The following is a 23,163-nucleotide window of genomic DNA, read 5'->3' as shown; positions in this document are numbered from 1 at the left end:
AATCCTGTAAAAGTTTCTAAACATACAACTTATTTCTCAGGATCCAGGCCGCCTTCCTCTGGGTTGGTGATGATGCCAGCCAGCAGTAGATGAAATTTGACTCATGTGCCTCAACTTTGTCGTCCTAAACCACTTTCTGTTACTCTACAGTTCTACAAAAAGTTTGAGACTTATTTGTTTTGTTGCTCCAGTTTGTGTTATTTATTTGACCTTTGCATGTATAAAGGTTTTGCATGTATGTTGCAACTTCCGGCCACCGGATGGCAGTGTCATGAGCATTTCGATCTTTCTGTCGATACTTTGCCAGGGACAATTAAAGCCTTATTCCTGTTTAACATCCTGGCTGGAGAGGCATGGAGAGAGCTAAAAGAAAGCCTCCATATGAGACTGACATGTCCTCTGCAAAAAATAGCAAGAACCACAATGTGTGTGACTTCCAGTGTCTGACCGGTTGAAAAGAACACACACACAGAACCCTGTCTTCATCCTTTTATTGTTATTGTTATTGATTATCATGACAATAAAAATAAACCCTGTAATTGTGTCCTGGGAAGTAAAGAGTTTCCCGAACTACAGCAAGAACATCTTTTAGTGGCGAAGGAAGGAGATGGGGTCCTTCTACCAGTTTAAAACCGACTTATTCAGGATGAAGGACTTGAAACTGAAACTGCTGATTTCATGTAGCGATTCAGTAAAATTCCTGAATTTTGTAAGTGGACTGAACAATTCACTGTGCTGTGGAGCCGGTGTTGGCAGGGTGCAGAAAGGGAGCTGTAGTTGAGCCGGTTCATCCCATCACAGCGTCCAGTTGCTTGCAGAGCCAGAAGGTTTTATGGCTTTCAGCTCCATAAGCAACCGAGGACAAAGGTACTGGCCTTCTTTAAACTCTTTGAATTATTGATGGGAGCTCGCCTTTTTCTGGCTGTTTTATTTTTTTATTAAGGTGAAGGAGGAATAGCAGCATTGTTTTCTAGATGAGATGCAGGGTTGGGTGGATGGAAGGGTTCTTAGAGGCCAGCTGTAAGTGATCTGGGCGTATTAAACCCAGTCCTCTGAAGCAGCTTTACCAACTGTTGTGGCAGTTGGTTAATATTTACATATATTTCATCCAAACAGTAATACTGGAACAAAGACAAGTATCTTTGTAAGCTTCTTAGAGCTTTATTAAAATAATTCCTCCAAGGTTTATAAACCCATAAAACCCGTACAGATAGCTGGTGGTATCACTTCTATCATCCTCAGCATCTCAGTAACAGTAGTGTGTAACTCTGTGGGGTAAATTGTGATGGATGTCTGACCCTTTAGGTCAGTGGTTGCCCAGTTTGGTCCTTGAGATCTACCATCCTGAAACTTTTATATGCATCCGTTGTCAGCATACTTGAATCAAATGAATGGCTCGTTATGAGGCCTCTGCAGCACTGGATGACATGCAGAGGAGGGAATTTAGCTATTTGATTCAGGCATTGGACAAGGGTTGCATCTAAAAAGTTGCAGGATGTTGAGGACTGAATTTGAGCACCCCTGCTTTGAGTGATCTACAGAACTTTTCCAATTTATATACTATATTGTTTAATTTTTTAAAAGAAAATGTTCTTCTTCATTACTGCAAATGTTCCAACCCAGATGTTTACATTTTTATCATGAATATAATCTGAAAAATGAAGATAAAACTTTGAAGTAATTATGCAACACCAAGTAGTAATTGTTCCTGAGTGACACTGAAATCAGCATCTTGTGTCGTACCGACAGTGAACGCAGCACGTCTGCATTATTGTTCTGCATTTTCCTCCCAATGCCAGGCCACTTCCCACCAGTTCAGTCATAAGAGGGCTGAAACCTTTTTATTCATGCAAGGAAAACACTAATGAAGAAGTTATTAGTTTCACTGCTTGATTGCTTGCTTGATTGATTGATTGATTGATTGATTGATTGATTGATTGATTGATTGATTGGTTGATTGATTTCTGGAGTCAAGAGATAACAAGGCAATTCAAAGGTCAGCATGCTAAAACTAGCATGTATAAATTACTTTCCAGCACTCACAAAACAGAGACAAACAAGAGATTCTTACACTACAAGGAAATACAGAGTATAAAATTTGGTAAACATATTCTATTTATAAATCACATAGCATCAATATGAAACCTCAAATAAACCCCCATCACACTTTGGTAAGCAACATTCACCTTGTTCCGTAAAAGATTCTTAACTTGGCTCTTAAAATGTGTCGACATGCAGGTTGGCAAAGACTTCTATCCCATAATAGAAGTGCAAAAAAAGGAGTTCATGGCTGTATTATTACCTCGTGGCACTTTACAGGGATGAATGCTAGCTCTTATGATTGTTAGACATGATATACTTTGGGACATGATCATTGATCATATGCATATGACTTTACCTCAGATGAACTGAAAGATTAGAATTGAAATCATTAGAAAAAGCTTTTAAAAATGTCATGTCTTTGTTTTGACCCTATGTTGAACAGGTCATACTGGCTGATAATGCAACAAAGATCAGTCACACTGATAAAAGCAATCAATTAGTTGTTTTTGCATGTTAGGTTAACTGGTTTGTCTAAATTGTTGCAAGGAGTGAGTGTGAGTGTGAATGGTTGTTGTCGGTCTTCGCCCTGTGATGGTCCGCCCATCACAGGGCGACCTTTCAAGGTGTATCCTGCCCAATGATAGCTGCGATAGACTCCAGCTCTCCGCGACTCCAGCTTCCCCACGACCCTTAATCGAATTAAGCGGTTTGGAAAATGAATGAATGAATAGATCATTTGTAAAAGCTAAAGTAATTTAAGTTATCAGCAGTTTCACATGTAAGGTACCCATTTCATATTGAACACAGCTGTCTAACATTTATTACTAGCATTGTTCTGCAGAAATAGCTCAATAAATCTGTACTGAACTATAATTTTAGTCATCAGCCCCAACAGACATATTGGCTGTTATATTTGCTCGGATAACAGCAGTATATGGTGTGGCAGAAAACTGGAATGAAACATAAACATGTTTTTATCTAGGGATTTTTTTTTTTTTTGCATCACCCAAGATTGTGTTTTATAGTTCTGTGATCCAGGGATCCTGGTCTTAGTGAGGACTGAAGCAGCAGCGTTCTGGACTAACTGCAGCTGTCTGGACCGTATGGAGACCTGTAAGGACAGCATTATATTGGTCGGGTCTACTAAAAGTGACTGTAAGGAAGTTGCAACTGCAGCAGCTAAATACCTGCAATGAGTCAGGCAAGTACTAAGAAATCTGCTCAATGGCAAGAACAACATATACCCTACAGCTATACCCTACCAGTGATCAGATACCCTGCTGGGATAATAAGCTGGCCAAAGGAGGAAGCTCAGACCACGAATGTCAAAACACAGAAGCTGCTCACTATGCATGGAGGGTTCCACCCAAAGTTCAGTGTCCAGCGACCATAAGCCAAGCATAAAGAAGGGGGCCGGGGACTAGTGAGTATCAAGGCAACTATCCAAGATGAAACATCCAAGCTCCACAAATACATCAGGAAGAGAACACCGAGGGATGAAGCACTCAGTAAATGTCTCAAACAATGGAGTCTGGAGGAACACGAGATGGAAGAACCATCATGGGAGGAAAAGCCCCTGCATGGGAAGTACCACCGGCAGATCACCGAAGTGGCCGATATAAACAAAGTCCTATCAATGGCTGGAGAGGACTGGACTGAAAGACAGCACAGAGGCACTAATCATGGGAGCACAGGAGCAGGCCCTGAGCACCAGACCAATCGAGGTCCAGATCTACCATACCAGGCAGGATCCCAGGTGCAGACTATGCAAAGCAGCCCCAGCACCTCACAGCAGGGTGCAAGATACTGGCAGGCATAGAATACATGGAGCACCATAACCAAGCGGCATAGTGCACAGGAATATCTGAGCAGAATATGGACTGGAGACCCCGAAGTCCCAGTAAGAAACTCCCCCCAAGGTGGTCCAGAATGAGAGGGCTAGAAGAACTGGAGATGGCCTGGAGGGTGAAAGTAGTACAACAGTTGTACACATAGTGATCGGAGCAGTGAGGGCCGTGTCTCCCAAACTGGAGAAGTGGCTCCAACAGAAACATCAGACATTTCCGTCCAGAAAGGCGCAGTCCCAGGAACAGCAGGACTCTGGTAGAGAACCCAAGCTTGAGAGTTGAACAGCCACCCATATATATATATATATATATATATATATATATATATATATATATATATATATATATATATATATATATATATATATATATATATATATATATGAATAAATAAACCGGATGGTCAGCAACACTTGGGTAGGCTGTGCTGGTTAAACCATGTCATGTTGGTACTGATGGGACCAGAGTGGAGCCTAAAGCTGAAGAAGCCTGACGTGTTGATCCTGATGGTAGGATGGATCCATGTTGTCATGATGTTTCATGATGAGACTCATCAGACCAGCAACGTTTCTCCATCTTCTATTGTCCAGTTCTGGTGAGTCTGTGTGAATTGTAGCTTCAGTTTCCTGTTCTTAGCTGACAGGAGTGGCACCCGGTGTGGCCTTCTGCTGCTGTAGACCATTTGCTTCAAGGATAGACATGCTGTGGGTTCAGAGATGATGTTCTACATATCTTGGTTGGAACCAGTGCGGACTAAACTTCCTGTTGTTTTTCCATCATCTCCAACCAGTCTGTCCATTCTCCTTTGACCACTGACATGCAATGTTCAAAAATAGCTGGCGCATTAGGGCCTAAGCCAGGCGATGTTGGCACTTATGGCTCAGTTGTGGAACTGACAGGTGTTGTGTGAATCAGATGTGGCCCAGCTATGTGGAACTGAGTTTTGGCACCCATACTCACATGAAACTGAAGTTGTAAGCAAGCCCAAGTATGACCAAAGAAAACTGCAGATGTCTGCCGTATTTGGGTAAAATATTTTTTGCCATCTGTTCAGTCTCTTAAATCCTTTTTCATCTTCATTCTAATGCTCAGTTTGACCTTCAGGAAGTCGTCTTCCCCATGCCTAACTGACTTTATGTACTGAGTTTCTGTCATGTGATTGGCTGAAGTGAACCAGTGAGCACAGTTATGCCATTTCAAAATAATAATTATAAACTTCACACTTTCGTCATGCAGTATAGGATGTAAGGTTGCAACTTTTGCAAGCATTTGTACCACAATTTTATCTCTGGGTTTTGGTGGAATTCTGTGATATTCGGAGAAAAGACATCAGGACTGCGACAGCTTACCGCCTACTGCATCGCTGATAGAAAACCAATTGGATTTGGTTTTTGATACAGCCCTCAGTGCCAGCATCTTTCACTCTGTGACACAGAAGCAAATACACTCTTGGACATGCACACACACACACACACACACACACACACACACACACACACACACACACACACACACACACACACACACACACAGACATACACAACTGGGGCAATAAAAAGGAGGCCGCTATAGAAGCTTGGTGAGAGATAATTGTCTCATAAGTCAGTAAGCACAGCTGTTGTCAAGGTCAGGTTTCATTTATGGACACACATCACCGCTCTTAGTTTTGTCTCTGTGTCTTCACCAATCTGTGTTTCGTCTTTTTTCTTCCCCCTTTCCTCTCTGTCAGAGCCTCTCCTGTACCTCTGCTGCTCCCCTGTCACTCCCCTCCATCCTCTCTCTTTCTGCATGGTTGGGCTTCTGGATTGCTCATGCTCCTTGATGAATATTAATGGAAGAGCTTGGGTATTACATGAAAATGAACTGTTTATTTACAGAGACTCTCTCTCCCTCTTTTGACTTTATGGGAGCTTGGCAGGGGCTAGCTAAACACTGCCAGACTCCCAAAGTAAGAGGATGAAATAGGCCAGAGCTGTGCTAAACAGGATTTGGTCCAATAAGAAACTGTGGCCAACCAGATCTGTCATCCAGCTTAAGGGGAGCGTTCACACCTTGGAACAGCATTACAACAAAAAGCAGACCTGTTTGGGTCCAGGAGATGAGTGGGACATGTCTCAGGTGGCTCCACACACACTCAGAGTTGGATTTTGGCTGTTTGTGTGAAGTTTTTAAAGGATGTGTTCCCACAGAACAGACCGTCAGCAGAGGAACAAGTACATACGGACAATCTGGAAGGTGTTTTACTCCAGGAAAAAAAACAGCTTCAGGGAAACTGTTTTGGCAGTGAGAACCTGAAGGAAAGCATACAATTCAGATAAAGAGATGCAGGAAATGCCGAGAAAGATGTAAAAGGGAAAAAAAAAAGAGGAAAAGCAAGTAGGAAGTTCAAGCATGAGACACAAGAAAGAGATGGTGTTTGGAAATAAGAAAAGTAGAAAAGACCAAACTATCTTTCTATACTTCCGGTTAGGTTCATAATGCTACACTGGAACTGTTCAAGAGAAGCAAGGTGTTTTAACAGATTCCCTCTCAAGTGAGTGATGTGTAAATAGTAGGTGCACCTTAATAGGTGCTTCGGTCACAAACGTCTGGTGTCTCTGATTCTTTTACTTCAGACATGTCCAAATTTCTTTAACTCCACCCCTGTGACGATGAGGTGGAGGTGTGGACCCAAATGCAGAAATGGGAGGCAGGAATGCAGAGTCAAGACATTTTAATAAGTTTAACAGAAGACTGGAAGGCTAAACTCAGGCCGGGAGAACGACAAACACAATGAACCAGCACTAATGAACAGAAACCTAGTTCACAGAACAAGTCTCAGGTGGAATGACTTGACTGAGTCCAGGAAAACTACAAAATAAAGCAGGAAACCAGAACTAAAGACACACATAAAGTCCAAACCACCAAGTTAACCAAGTTAGGTTAGGTTACATAGATTTCAGATATCCTTTTCCATTCTTTCCATTAACATGCATCACACAACCTGAAAAAAATGGTGGTGACATTACTGCTAACATTCTTATGTGGAACAGACTTACTGGGTTTAATGGGTCTCTACTCATAACAGAACCTCAGGGATGTGAAACCAGAGCAGCTTACCACAGCTTTTACCATCATCATCGCGTTCATGATCATTATCATCCATCAATCATCCCTGGCAGCTGATGAAAATCGTGCCATGGGAAACATGGGAGTCTCTTCAGTTCTGACAGATTGCTGCATCCACTGGTACAGAACCAGAAGGGTTTGAAGCATCTGATTGGTTCCTCCAGGTGTCATTTAAAAACACTCCCAATGGGCTACAGATCAATGTGCTTCATGGCGCGGTGGTCAGGAAAGAAACATCTGTGCTGACTTTTTGGATGAATGAATTACTCAGACACCAATACACAGTGAAAGAGAGAGTTGTTTATAACTCCAAGCAGGCCGGTCCACTGCTGAGTCTCATGGACCAGTCATACTGATAAATAAGTGAGCTGTGCTCGTCCAAAAAACTCCCACTGGTAAAAACATTCAGTATACTAGGTGACGAGTCCATACCTGCCATGCAAATTTCTCTTTGCACTGTTCCCAAGGGTTTCTAGCATATTGTAGCTTAGCATACAGCTTTAATTTCTGAGGATGTGCACAAACAAACCTACAAAGCAGCCTTAAAATATGTCATGAAAACCATGCGTAGCCATAATTAAACAAATATTGAGACATGGGAACCGCAGAAGGCTGTTGTGGGATGTAGGATCTGTCCTTCCCATAGTCCTCTGCTGCATCAGGCAGTGGTGTGACGGACCAAAGCGGTCCTGGTCTATGGCAGTTTCAGCCATCTTTCCAAAGAGACTGCAGTGCAAACCGCCGGCTCCAGAAAGTTGGATCTTTGGGACCTGAGACGATGACTGAACCAGTCTCAATGACGAAGAGTTTTAGGTCAGTCATGAAAAGATGGAACCATTAAAATACCCCAAGATACTAAATAAATAGTTGACAACACATAAACATGAGTGACTGATTCAGCATAGATATGAAAAGACGCCGTGTTTGGATCAGAAAGGTGGGCCAACAGGATCCTGAGGTCTTTTAGAAAACCAGGACGAATGTTGATGCTCACAGGCTCGGCAGCATGCAAAGACTCCACAGATGAGTTCCAATTCAGTTCTTCTAACTGGGCTAAAATTAGGCCAAGGCTCTGGGGCTCATCCAAGGCACATATGTTTTGTCATCTTGGGATTTTATCTTCCTCTTCTACTTTTTCGTTAATAAAACATGAGCCTATTTCAACACTTTTCCCCACTTTAAAGGGACAAAAGTTACCATTTTCCTCCCAGTCTTCAGGAACATCAATGCCTGCTGTGCAGCAAATCGGACCACATTTAGTGTGCTGATTAATAACTGTTACGTACGGCAGTTACATTTTGCACATCCACACCTCAGCACAATCTCTTTCCACTGTTCAAGGAGCAGATAGACAACGTTTCAAGAGCTTGTCACTCTGTCGCAGATGAAACAGAGCAGGGTGTTGCAGCCCAATGTAGACAGTGAAATTTACATATTTAATTCATAATTATTTAAAAATGTATGTGCTCAAAAGTAAAATTCAGATTTAAGGGAGGTGAGCTTAATTAATTGTTGAATAAAGTAAACCTACAAAACGTACAATTCCTCCGATAATGTCAATAAAATCAGGTTATTCTGTAGATTTTGTCTTTTTCTCTGCTGCCTCTAAAAGGAACAGGTCTTCATTTAATGTTGATTTCAAGAGCTACATGCAGAAATAAGCAAAGGAAACTTTGGATTAGACTTAGCTGAACTTAGACTGTTATAGATATCTTTATCTTCTAAAGATATTCAGTGGCGCCAATCAGATGAAATTACATGTTTAGTAGAAATGCAACAAGGTAAGTTCACACCGCTGTCGTGCTAAGCTAGTTAGCTGGCATTAGCTCATGTTAAATTTACAAATCTCTCCAGATGAGTCTTCAGGTGGATGTGGTGGATCCAGACTCTACACGCATTGTAGTTGCAGATCTTATTTTGGTCCGTATTTATTAAGTTTTTATCATCAAAAGTTTCAGGAGCAACAGATTTGTTGAGGCTGTCATTGTTTTGCTTGATTTTATCTGCAGACGTATGTGTTTGTGTGACGTTGCATCAGTGTTACGTCTGGGGAAACGACTGCAGAAAGTGAACAACTTAAGACATATGGCATGCTATGCTATGATAATGATTTTTTTCTTCTTTCATTGAATATCGCTAAGAAAATAAATAACTATTTATGTTTTCTTTTAAAAAAGGAGGCAGATATTACAAGAAATTTTCTTTTTTCTGCTCCTTTACGAGCATGGTACTGTGTTTGTTTTGTTTTTTTCGTACTGTAAAGTCTTGTTTTACCTTTTGTAGGACCATGTGAGGAAAAAAAAAAAAGGATGTGACAAAAAATCATGGAAAAAAAAGTATATTATCGCTCACAAGTCTTCCTTTGCTGTGATGGACTGGCGAACTTTCCAGGGTGTACCCCGCCTTTCGTCCAAAAGACTGCTGGGATAGGCTCCAGCTTCCCCGTGATCCGTCACTGGACTAAGCGGTTAGCATAATGGATGGATGGAAGTCTTCTTTTGAGTGCGAGACCAAGTCAAGTTTCAAGTCGGGAAGTGACCTAAACGTGCAGCATCTATGAGCTGCTAGAGAAGTAAAAACTTCCAGACAGACCTGGATAATCCCAGTTCACATGACAAAAACCCCAGACTGGTTTGGCAGTGTTGTCTTCTCTCCCATCAGCACAGAGGTTAGAGAAGAGACAGATTTACAGCTCTTCGTGACGGTATTGACTCGTTTCATGATTGAGTCCGTGACATCTGACAGTTGAAGTGACTTGTGTCGCATCCAGAGCATCCGGATGACTTCACACAATACACGCAGTAAACACTGGAAATTTAATCTGCCTCCTTGAAGGTGGATCTAAACTTTTTTCTCCATATTTTATGTTATTTTAAAAACATCATGCAGAACACATAAAAATAAATTAATAAGTAAATCAAGATAAAAATATCACCAATAAAAAAGGGTATCTTTGCTTCTGTGTGTTTTAGTAAAATACTGTATTTAAAAAAATTGTTTTAAAATAATACAAGCATGAAAGGTTTAACAGAGTTTTATTGTTTTCTACTCTGAAGAGATTTCCGTGAGCCGTAGACAGTTAGCATGACGACATCTCCCAACACACAGCTGCCATGGAAATCACTGAACAGTCTTCAGGAGACTGTTAAATGGAAAACAACAATCCATTAAGCCTCCCTCCTGCATCTCACCTTCTGCAGCAGCTTGTCTGCTTTTGCTTCATAAGGTGGGAGGCATTTTCTTTTTGCTGATGTCAGGAAGTGTGTTTTAGGCCGCAAGCAGACAGTGTGAGAAATGGAGCAGTGCTTCTCACACCGCTTTGCTTTTCCTCTTTCTTCACTGTCTTCTGCTACACCTCCTCTGTTGTCATGACAGCAGTCTGCAGGACTGGGTTCCAACTTTCGTCATTTTGTTTTATTACTTGTCAAATTTATATCTTACATAAGGATAACATAAAGGATGATTAAACACTTTTACTTAAACATCTGACATTACACACTGGATGTAGTGTTTGTAATGTCTCACATATAACAGATAGTCAGTCAGTGTTGCTTTGATGGACATCCACCCACTGTCCACTTCATCACGTCCCATCTGCTAGTACCGGGTTAGACCCCTTTCTCTCCAAACCTGCCTTAATTCTTGCTGTGACGGACTGAACAAGCTGTTGGAAACATTCCTTAGAAATTTTACTCCATTTTTATATGAAGCATCACATTGTTGCTGCACATCATGATGAGAATCTCCCGTTCCACCACGTCCCAAAGCTGCTCTGCTGGACTGAGATCTGGTGACTGTGGAGGCCGTTGGAGGACAGTGAACTCATCGTCATGGTGGAGATGATGTGAGCTTTGTGACATGGTGCATCATCCTGCTGGAGGTTTCCATCAGAAGATGCTACACTGTGCTCAGAAAGCAGGGATTGGCAAAACTTTTGGTTCAGCAGTTGGTTTATGGTTTGACAGACGAACACCAGATGCATTCAGATCGAACAAAAATGTAAAACTAGAACCAGCTATTATTGAAATAACAGTAAATGTGAATGCCCATTTATTGAACTATGCTGAATGATTGAAATGGAATTGTGTAAGTATAAGAAATTGAAAAGGATGCACATCTTACATTTATTATATCCAGCCCTCACTGGGACTTGAACCCAGGACCTCCAGTTTGAAACACCCTGACTTAACCTAGTAACCAGTGCAAACCGGTGCAGAGCTCCAAACACCTGTTGAAGCTGTTTTCAGCTTATTATGCAAAAACCGACCAATCACCAAGCGGAATTTTTTCAACATCCAATCCGCATGTGGTTTGAAGGACTTTCATCCAATCACAAGGCTGAATTTATTTTTATAAAATATTAAATATCTCAAAAACTACAAAGATTTAAAATAAAAGAAATTGTAGCACACATGTCCTGAAGGAGCTGCACAGTTTAAGATCTGAGTGATTGAAGTGACTTGAATGGTGCAGGACTAGTAGCACGGCAAAAATCAGCAGAATAATATAGAATAATAATAATAAGATAGAAAGAACAGGAACTCAATAATGTGAATGGGCATTCACATTAAAAAGGCATTAGTGTCAATATTTACAATCATTTTCAGAGGGAACAGTGTTGCTGATCACCCTTTTTTGCCAGTGAGTCAAAAACTGGAGTTTTGTTGTGGTAGTTCTCTGAAGGGATCTGTCCGGTGGTGGTTAGCACTGTGACCTCACAGCACGAAGGTCACTGGTGCCTAGGCTGGGGGAGGCTCAAGTGTTGGTCTTTTATTTTTGGAGTTTGCACGTTCTCTCTGGGTACTCCGGCTTCCTCCCACCGTCCAAAGACCTGCATGTTAGGTTAACTGGTTACTCTAAATTCCCCGTAGGAGTGAGTGGTTGTTCGTCTGTTTGTGTTGGCCTGTGATGGACCGGCGAGCTGTCCAGGGTGTACCCTGCCTTTCACCCAAAGACTGCTGGGATAGGCTCCAGCTTCCCCGTGACCCCTCATTGGACTAAGCAGTTTCAGAAAATGAATGAATGAGTTCTCTGAAGGGATCCAAAGTGTTCATCTCTCAGCTGGGATCTGTTGGTGTTCGTCATACTGAAAGTCTGTTCACACACACATTAAGCTAAACCACACCAGCCATCCTTCTGGATGTTTGGCTGGGTTTGATGAAGCGTTAAACTCATCCAGAGAGTTGAAGAGAGTTGAACTTTTCCTCTTAGACAGTTTCAGACTGGAGATCATCCAGTTCCAGCTGCAGCTCCTACGGGGGCTTTTCAGGTGAAGTTTGCTTACAATTCGTCTAGTTATTTCCTGTATTTTTCACACGTTGAGAGGCATCTTTCAGTGTGGCGACATCATCTCCAGCCAGTCTGTCCATCCCTCTCTGACCTCTGACATCAACAGCTGGATGTTTTCTCTTCTTCAGACCTTCTCTGTAAACCCATAAATCCAGTAAATTCTCAAACCCACAACCACACTCAGTTTTAACTTTAGCATGTTGTCTTCACCAAGTCTACATGACTAAACGTGTGATTGGCTGATTAGAGCTGGTAAAGTGGCTGGATGAGTTTATTTCTGGTTTACGATACAAACTGTTCACACATCTATGAATAAAGATATGATGAGGAAATGTGAGACGATGAGCTCAAATGTAGACTTCATTATGTGTTATACTGAATGATTTTTACACTTAATGACAAATTTGAATAAGGAGAAAATATTAAAAGGTGCAGTATATTATTGTTTTTTAAGTAAGATTAGTTTAAACATTGACATGGCCTTATAAGATCAAATGAATAAATATAAAAATAATTAAATCTCTTCAATAAAACATAAATATTTAACATCTAACATATTGGTCTGAAAATGTCTTTTTTAAATATAAGTTTCTGTTTTCAGTGTTTGCTGTAATACTGAATGAAAACAATCTTTTTTTTTTTTTAATTGTTAGACTAATTTTAAGTCATGTTTGGTTTTATTCACAACATCTTTGTTCTTTCTTTCAGAAAGTGCTGTTCCGTTGTAACGTAGGTGGTTGTAATTAGTGCTGCGGTTCGGTAGACGGGACGGCTCTGCTTTCCCACAGGGATCGATTCCCCTCGCAGAATTTATCATTGCAGCATCTCAGCGGCCATTTTTCTCAAACGGAAAGCGATAAAACTGCCTCACATTCGCTCTAATTAAAGCGAAAAAGGCTGTTTTATTCTATTCAGCTGCTGCACTTTTATAGATTCGATCGCAGTGCACGTTGCGAGCGAGAGAGAAAGAACAGCATCTGTATGTGCGTCAGGATCTTGTAAGAGGATTGTGTCCACAGGCCTTTATGTTACTTACACAAGCCAGAGTCCCAAAGGCTCTCCCTACAAGTTCCAGTAGTACACACACACACACATACACACACATACAAACACACACTGAATGCTGGCCACTCATTAGTTTTCTTACTGCTGAGGTTTTATCTCATAGAACATGATGAGAACAGTGTGTTGTAGTACTACCAATATATTCTGTGTTAAGTATGGTTAAAGCTGCGTGCATCTCCTGCTACGCTGCACAGCTGCTGCAGAGATCAGTAGCAACAACTGGGTGTAGCTTTGTGATAAAGCTCAGGAGATGAGCAAAAACTTGGCAATAAGCTCAGTCAGTGATGCATATCTGATCTGCAGAACTCATTACAGTCATATGCTCTCTGCTTTTTCACTTTGAGCAGTGTAATTGGTTGCAGTTTGTAATCCAGTTAGTGTAATTCTGCTGCGTTAAACCCAAATGTGGCTGTTGCTGGTTTAACAAAGAAACTGTTTTTATTTAAAAAACAAAGTTATATTTTGTAGTTGTCCTGCATCGTTTAGCTGCATTTATTTAGAGTCTAATAAGAAATCAAGCCCACTCAGAATAAAGATGTTTTGTGTTACAACAGTCAGAGGAAATCAATCAGCTCTGCTCTTATCAACATACATGGAAGAAGAAATCAATGCTTGTTAAACTGATGTTTATCCTTTCTGTTCGGATGGAACCGACTTTTTCTTCCTGCAGGTTTCCGACATGCAGCGGCGTGATCAGTTTTCCACAAGGGATGGAAACATTCATGTCATGAATTCATGGCGTGCCATTTGCCTCCCCTGAACGCTCCCGTCAGCCGTTCAGAGTTTTGAGTTCGGCTGCTTGGATGAAGGAAGCTTGACAAGTTTGTTATTGTGTTTAAACATGGTGGTGAATCTAAAATATCAAAAGTTGGGATTTTTTGCTTCACAGTTTTAAAATTCATGTTTTTGTTAAAAAAAAAAACTTTTTTTTTTCCAAATAAATGAAAATAATTTAATCTAAACTTATTTGTCATTTTTATTGTTTTTATTGATCTTTTTACTTGTCTTCTGGGCATTAAGGCAGCAGAATGATGGTCTGGCTACCGGGTTGTTTTCTCCTAAATAAAGAAAAATGATGAGGAAAAAAAGTTTTGTACATGTCGCAATTTAAATCAAATCTGCCCGAATAATTTCTCACTTCTTTCTAGCTGATAGAAGAATGAAGTTAGTTGGAAATGAGCACCTTTTGTTACTGAAGTGTAATCATTATGAACTGAAAATCTGTAAGCGTTGGCTGAGAGGCGGGGTGGACCCTGGCCAGGCCACCAGTCCATCACAGGCTAAAATAACGGATGTTTTTTATCTCTTTTGGTACTTTGAAGACGATGTTTTGACATCTGCAAGTCAACACAACTGATACAATACTTTCTCAGTTTGGAGATATCGCGTCGCTGCACAGCGTGGACGTGTTTTCACTGCTGGGAGTTTTAGATGATGAAGTAACGCTTTTACTGCTGCTACTCTTAGTGATGATGAGGTTTTAAGTTGATATTTTAGCCATTTAACGGAAGTTGCTGAGCATTCTGTTGTCTTTCATGTGTCTTTTTTATCTTATTATTTCATGTTTAGTTTATTTTACTCACCGGTATAACTTCTTATAGATTTATTTATTTTTTTTTTTTTTTTTAGTTATTTTCTTGATTTTTATTTATATTCCACACCATTAAAGATACTGTTGTACCGTGTACAGTTGGGATTTTCCTTTAAGGAGCAAGAGGTATAAATCAGTAAGGATGAAAATTACAATAAGCTAATGGTATTATATCAACAGGGAAATTTTGGCGTCATCCAAGCATCCTCACCAGGTGAAGCTCTACTCTCTCCACAAGCTTTTCTAGTTAACTGTGTGACGCCTAATTTATTCTATCCAATACCAAGCGGCAACCTCCGGTGGTTAAAAGTGAAGCATATGTGGAAGTGCATAAAACTGCAGTTCCCCTTTCATCCACTAGGGGCTGCAAAACAGAGCAAATCCCCATAGACTCCCATGTTAAAAAGACCAACTTCACAGCAGAAATAAACATGTTTACAGCAGAAATAAACATGTTTACAGCCTGGTACAAAAATACATTTTAGGTTTAATAGGTCCGGTTTACCTTCATGACAACTGTGGGGGGAGTGATATTTTTCTAACTCGCCCATTTTAAAGTAATTTAATCTCGAAGTTCGGCAAATTTAGGGGCGTGTTCTTTTTGATTGACAGGTACCAATCTCTAGCTTCAAGTAAGAAGAACGTAGAACAACCACGGTTTTTAGCCGGTTAACAATGTGACTTAGCTTTAGCCCGCTTACCTCCGTTAGCTGGTTAGCTCCTGTTATCTCCAGGTTAGCTCGGTTAGCTTTTAGCTACAGAAAGCTCGGAGTTCGCTCGATGTCAATCATCAACCATGACGCTCACGGCCCCCCTCTCAGCTCCACCTCTTTGCCCATATTTGTATTTTCCGGGCGAGACGACGTGCATGATGCTGCCAACATGGTGATGGTAGGAACCGCCCACCGAGCTTCAATTCAGCTCTTCAGAAACCTACGGGTGACGTCACAGAGGCTCCGTCCATCTCTTTATATACAGTCTATGATCCGATACGTAAAGCTTCTGCATCCTGTTGCATGACATCATGGTAAAAACTTTCCTCCACATCATGTTGTCTACAAACAGATCTTTCTGCGCCATGGTGGTATTTTTTGCACTGTAATCATTCTGATGTATCACACAGTAATAACCTGAATATATTTACAAAAAATTTATTTATCCGTGTATTTTACATTTTGATAAAGGGCCAAATAAAGACTTCAGATAAAAAATAACCTTGGTCCATTATGTCTTGGTTCAGGTGTTAAAGGGTTAAAGTTAGTTGTGAAAATTTTATGTTCTAACTTAGATTTTCATATATTTTATAATCCTTAGCATATATTAATTTCTGATGGTTGTTGTGTAGGTCTGAAGAGGTCATGATGAACTTAAGAACTAAGCTAGGTTACAAAGTGTCTGTTTATTCTCCTTCCAGACACATGTCTGCATTCACACATCTGGGATCTGATTAACTAGAACACTCTCTTCCTTTAAAGAGTGTTCCAGCTAATGACAGACCATTCTTCTTTACCATAACACTGATTTAGGACAGGCAACTGACGCCTGATGTGAGGGTCAGGAGGATTCGGTGTGGAACTCAGTTGGAGCATTTTCAGACTTTCCCCCCTGTCGGACCTCCGAACTGTGTCTCTAAATTGCGATTTGTATTATTCTGTTAATTCTTATTTTCTCTTCTCTTCAGAACCAGACTCCTGGTTATTGACAGACTTTTTTCCACAACATGTTGTAAACGCCACGATTTCTCCTCCTTTAGAAGGAAATGGACCACTATCCATAGCGGTTTCCAAAACTTTTCTTCAGCTTTGTTTTTATTTAAAAAAATGATTCTTGCCAGAAGTTGCTAAAAGATCTTCTTCTGGAAGGCTGACAGGTGAATTCTGTTGTTTAGTTTACAACCAGGTGTGTGAGGAGGTTTGCAGGCTGCACAGCTTTTAGTAAACGGACTGTACGGGAATCTAAATGATCTTGTGCTGGAGAGTAACTGGTTTCCTTGCCAGCAGTGCTGGGCAGGAGGCCAGCTTACCTGCTGGTTTGGAAACCCTGATTCTGCTGCTTATTTGGCCGGAGCACCAAAGTTTGCTCCTTATTTCAAGTTAATTTAACATAAAATGGAGAAACAGTTTAAGACATTAAGAAAGAAGTTAAGAAACCTGAGCAGGTTGTTTTTCTTCGGCGGAACCCCTCTGCTGCCTCCACCCAACCAACTTTTCAATTTGTGACTGCCGAGGTTTGGAAAACAGCCTTTTTCCTGGACCGTGCCCAGGTAGCCCACCCCTCTGTAATTGAAGCTGCTCTGCAGCGTTCCTGCAGCGAGGCTGCGACGAGTGGATAGCGCAGAGAGGAGGTCTGTTCGGTCAACTCAACTCCCATCAAAGCCAAGCAAGCAGGGCAACCTCTGGACCTGCCATTAAGCCCGGCTGTTTTGTGTTTGGTGAATGAACTGGAAGCAGGGGGTAAAAAGCAATATCCCAAAGTCTTAGTAGGTAATTCTCAGTCAAAACTCCCTCTTTGTGCTGAGACCTTCTCTCACCTCAATCCTACTGTATCACCGTGCAGTAATCTGCAGATTTCTTTCCCAGCTCATACAGAAGGCATGTCTGCAACACTCAGGAAGTCTTTGCATCAGTCAGCGTGTGTGTGTGTGTGTGTGTGTGTTGGTTAATTCAGTAATAAGCGGTTAAACTCTCTCCATTTCCTCTGAAATCATCTCCAGAGACTGTTTTCTGAAGCTTCCTGCTGGGAATGTCAGCAGGGTGTGTGGGGATCATCGGGGTCGTCTGCAGAAACCTGATGTTTCTGTCATCAAGTGTTTCATCGTGTGTTTCCTTTCTTCTCTTCGCCTCTCAGCTCAACCAAATCAGCCGAAGATTCACGAAGGATGGTGGGCGTACAAGGAGGTGGTGCAGGGCAGCTTTGTTCCAGGTAAGCCTCCAAACAGCACTTTGATGCCAACAGGTTTCCCAGAGAATACAGATTTCTCTGCATACACTCACAGTGAGCGTTTCAGCTTGATGTTGAGCGTACTGTAGATTTGAGACGGCATTGAGCCACCTTGCTCCCGGCAGTAGCTTTACTTCTCATTCCTCTTTGTCCTTTCCCATTATGTCATGTAGTTTTTGTGTGATTGACTGACAGTCTCGCTGTTCTTTCGACCTTTTCCATCTTGTTTTGTATCTGCATATCGGGTCAGTTATTACCTTCAGATGCTTTTCTGTAGACAACCTCATTTATATGCAAAATATTAATGTTCTCCTGAATGAAAATGTTTGAGTAACAATTAGCAACATGGAGGACATCTTGTTTGGTTGCTTTGGAAAGCTTTATGTTTCAACATTAAATACAGCTTCAAAGTGTTTCATTTCATTTGAAGTATTAAGTGTGGAAACACATCTGGTATAAAACACACCACAGCCAACTCTTTTCTCTCTCCACATCACTGAACAGAGTGAATATAGATCACCTGGAAATGGGCTAGCTAGCTTTGCTGCTAACAGACTTGAAATCAGGTCTGGTGTAAACATTCATGATATCCAACGTCACGTTGAAATGGGAATGGTTGTCTCTGTCTCTGTAAGGATCTATCTGAAATCTGTTTCACTATATGTGGGTTCAGACCAAACCCTTAACTCCCCAAGCTGTCCACACAGCAATCGAATACTCATTTCCAGATCCATGTGTTGTCTTTGTCAATCAGAAATCCTCTCAAGTCCATAATTTCATATTGGTGCACATCAGGTCTGGCAGAGGTGCACATCATGCCTCCGTGGAGCTACGCAGAGCATACAGCGATGAAGCCGTAACCGAGCTCATGCAGACGCCATGCGCGGATGAATCCAGCTTTGGAGATGCGATGCTTCAAGTCAAGAAGAACTTGACCTCAAAACAAAGGAGGAGAATGTCAGACATCCAGGAGTTTTTCATTCAGTCTTTTTTATGGCCTGTAGCCACGGCAGTATTTAAACACACCATTCTGTGGGTTGCAGTGTATAAACCTCTATACTGTGGGTCAGACTGGGAAGACTGGGACCCCAAGGGAAGGGTCCAAAAAAGTAGGATGGTGGAGGTTGGATATTTTCTTACTCTTCCCAGTTTCACCATTGTGGGATTTCTTCTTCATTACCAAAGTAAAACAACCTTTGCATCTGGTTTGATAAGCTTGTGTGTAAGGTGTAGTTAGTCTATACCAGTGTTTCTCAATTCCGGTCCTCAGCCCCCCCCCCCCCCCCCCCCCCCCCCCATGTTTCATAGGCAACCCTACTTTAACACACCTGAATGAAATAAAGACTCGTTAACAGGCTGCAAAGAACTTGAGGAAGTTCAATAATCGGACTCAGGTGCTTTGGAGGAGGATCATGTCTGAAACATGCAGGACAGGAGAGGGGGGGCTGAGGACCGGAACTGAGAAACACTGGTCTATGCTGACTGAGCCGCTGTTGTTCCTGAATTCAGTCAAATTATAAACATGTTAATAATTACCAGAAGCTGCTAAAACTCACGTCTACCACCAGATCCACCCTTTCTCCAAACCCTTCCCCCCTTAGTTACAGGCGTTTCCATGTCCGTGTGAGGGACATGCAGCTCTGTAGCAAACAGCAACAGATGCTTGAAAGTGAATTTTGAAATTTTAAATGCGTGCTGAGGATTACAGTTGCCTTGTTGTGTTGAAGGCTGAGGTTAAGAGCAAAGCCCCAGGGAGCTGAACAGCGATGCAAGCTAGCTCAGTCATGTAGTGTGGTGTGGTGGTGTGTACACAGTGAGTAAAGGCACCTCTTTCTCAAAGCAAACACAAACCCAGCTAGTCCAGACATACATAAATAAGAGCCTGTTTGTCCTCCCCTCTGGCATCGGCGCGCTACACTTTTTGCCGCTCCGTTTATATCTCTGCTATCTCTTTGAGCAGTTCTTCACGGCGCCCTTGCTTTACTAACCAGCGTACAACAGCTGGAGCGGTTAAACACCGTTCATGATCCTCCCGCGGCCCGGCGGAGAATTCCCAGCTCTAGTTACCTTGTTCTGCAGCCGGCAGGATTTCACAGCTGGGATAGGAAACGGAAAAGGCTTTGCGCTGCAAATGAAGACCAATTTAATGGTGCAGAGAAAAGCCATGTTGATGGAACGTATTCTTATTGACGGTGAGAACAGATTCCAGTGCTGGATATGCATACGGGGGCCCATCCGGGTAATGGTATACTCCCTCATAGCAGCAGTCTGGTAGAACTAGCTTAATATTCTTAAACTTCTCCAACCACACCTCAGTTACTCCTCCCAGGGCAGCGGCTCTGGAAATGCCTGTGCAGTCTGCTTTTCAGATGTGTTATCAAGAGTTAGGGAGGGTTTTTAACAAAACTTGTGACTTTCTGTGTTTTGATTGGCAGCCGGAATAATTCAGTAGAAATTGAAATGGAAATGATTTTTCTCCCTCCCTGGGAAAAGCAATATTAGCGCTGTTGAGCTCCACTCGGCTGTGGGATGGTAATGGCAGCCGAGCTGTGAGCGCTCTCTGCTTCTTTTCACCTGTTAATGGCTTATTTAGCTTCGCTGAAGCGTCTCTCTGCCGAGGTCAAAATCTGCGGCCTGGCATCGTGGAACATTCGCACCCCGGGGTTAGCAAATCAGATGAAATCTCATTCTCAGGCTGGTATCACTGTGACTGACCTTTGCTTATCCTTTTAGAGCGCTCTCAATTAGCTTTAAATTTGGTAAAGGTCAGATAGCTGTAAGTGCTGCTTCACGTCCCCCTCTTCCCTCACCTTTGGCTCCCTGGCAGTGTCTCAACGTTTAACTCTTTAAGTTGGGGTTAAAAGCTTTGCGATCCTTCATCAGCCGCCCTCACTGCCGTGCTTCTTCCTGCAGCACTAACATGTTTCAATAACTCAACCCTTTATTATCGTACTGTGTCTCCAAAGTGGGCTCCTCGCCGCAGCAGCATACAGAATAAGTGTTTCTGTATTATTATGTAAGTTATGCCCTCATTAGTTTGTGCCTCATGACTTTATTTAACATGGCAATACAAAAACACAAAGAAAATGATGTTATTAAAGTTTTTCCACACTCGAAACTCGAGGGCTTGCCGTGCTGCTAAAGTCTATTTAAACTTATTAGACTGTCAAAGGACCAAAAGTAGCAGAGATAGGGAGAGCCTCCATCCAAGCGAGCTAACAAGCTTTTCAGGCGGAGACAATGTTACTGGATTCTGTAACTGGTTTAGTAGAACTTCTCTTGGTAGTTCACAAAATTAAATTTAGATCCACTTGAGGGTTGGGAAAAAGACCAATAATACCAGAACTATGGTTCTTATGAGAAGCTCGATTGAGCATTTAAAAGTCCATCCATCCATCCATCCATCCATCTTCTGCTGCTTATCCGGGGTCGGGTCGCGGGGGCAGCAGCCTAAGCAGGGAAGCGGGGGGGATCCCGAGGCGTTCCCAGGCCAGCCGAGAGATATAATCCCTCCATCGTGTCCTGGGTCTCCCCCAGGGTCTCCCCCCAGAGGGAAGTCCCTGGAACACGTCACCAGGGAGGCGACATTTAAAAGTCATGTCAGTAGCAGGAAATGTAACATATTTTGTGTTTTTAACCATCTATAATGCCATAAAGTTATAGAATTCCCTCACTGTGAAGGCTAAAACACATGCAGTAAAGCTAGAGGAGGACTGAGCCATGACCTTCCCATCGACCTGCCGTCGCACGGTGAAACAAACCCACACAGTGGTCACATGTTCAATTTCCTGGTCTGATCTGTTCGGTTTCATCAGCAGTGAAGCTCAACATTATCACAAAGTTCTTCTTTGTTTTGCTTATCGAGGGTCTCCACCCATCAAGATATGAAATATTACAGATTTACCTTTCAACACGTGTTTTTAGTGTACTTTACCTGTAATGGTTCTGTGGTGTTTGAAGCAGAAGTGCAGCTCGCCGGTCACAAAATGATCCCGAACTGTGGACTGTTGGCATTTATAGCCGCTCGCTACGTATCAGGTCTTTCTCTGGACTTCTTCATCTCTTCAGCACGGGGAACGATCTCTTCTTATCTGTGAATAATTATGTTTGTAGCAGCCAATCACAGGACAATTTTTCGGCATATTTACAGGAACTTCTTAAAAAATTAAATACAAATCGAGAAGGATTGAACCCTAAAAACTCATTTTTAGCAAACTTTCATTTTTGCCAGCAAAAAAGCTGAGATGTGACAACGTTCCCAGATGTTCCCAGATGTGTGTGTCTGTATGTTTCCACTTTCTGTGGGTCCACATACATGACAGCTGCATATTTATGCCACTTTTTTTCTTTTTACCATGGTGTCTCTGAATGAACAGGCAACTCTATGTGTACGTCACGCCTTGTGTTCCTGACCACACCTGCAATTACTCAGCTTATCCTGCCTCTCCAACCACTACACCTGATCACCAGATGAACACACACCTGGTCTCCCTGAAACCAGCTCAGTCCTCCACAGCATTCACCAGTCCACCTTCAAACCCCAGAAGCTGATTCCTCCTGAGTCTTTGTCATTAAACACTCTTGGACTACTCAAACCTTCTGCAGTGTGAATCCTAAAAACATCTAAAGCTCTAAAAGCTGCAGCACCACCTTCATGATGTCATGAGGCTGATCACAAACAAACAGCAGCTATTGGAAGCCACAACTCGGGAACGGATGGGGACGGTATGTGACCACATCTAACATTTAGACATATAAAACATCATTGATGTCCACTATTAAATGTGTTAAATGAATAAAACTTTTCTTCTGCGGATGTGTGTGGAGCATCCATGTTGTTGGAACACGCTTCACAAGCCAGATTAAATCGGTTTCATCCTCGTGTAATAAATACAGTGTTGTTTTCTCCAGACCTGCTGGTTGGAAAAGGAACAAACTCCCACCCAAAGCAGGAAGGGTTTAGTGGAAACTAAACCTCTCCAGTGTTTTGCTAAAATTTCAGCCATCTTCACATTTTGTTGCCAGGGATACAGCCGTTTCGGCGGCTGTTTAACAAGGTCTTGATCTGCAGCTCTCAAGCTTTCTGAAGGTCTTTTCTTTTGTTATTTTCTGCTTTGTAAGTTCTAGTTGCATCCTTGTACTAAATCGTTTTCAGACAAATAATTTGGCTTTTTCTTTGTCTGCTAAGCTGTTTGATATCAACCTATAAATAAGTTCAGCATAAAAGGGCACCTAACTCATAGTTATTCCCAAAGAGCTGTTAGCTGAAATAAAAGTGAC

The 23,163-nt window shown here is 41.9% G+C and overlaps 1 protein-coding gene across 1 annotated transcript in view; it reads left to right on the top strand.

Moving 5' to 3' along the window:
• The window catches only part of ca10a (carbonic anhydrase Xa), a gene marked incomplete at its 3' end in the record, with an annotated part of 353,940 nt that overhangs the window by 36,249 nt on the left and 294,528 nt on the right, over positions 1–23,163 (top strand). Inside the window, exon 2 of the mRNA XM_079260972.1 lies at positions 17,791–17,865. Coding sequence (XP_079117098.1) covers positions 17,791–17,865 — 75 coding nt within the window. The remainder of the gene's footprint in view (positions 1–17,790; positions 17,866–23,163) is intronic.

The sequence above is a fragment of the Telmatherina bonti genome (genome assembly GCF_933228915.1).
Source record: "Telmatherina bonti genome assembly, chromosome: 21".
NCBI classification, from domain to species: Eukaryota; Metazoa; Chordata; class Actinopteri; order Atheriniformes; family Telmatherinidae; genus Telmatherina; species Telmatherina bonti.
Note: the sequence above shows the minus strand (reverse complement) of the source record. Positions and strands in the feature narration are given on the sequence as shown.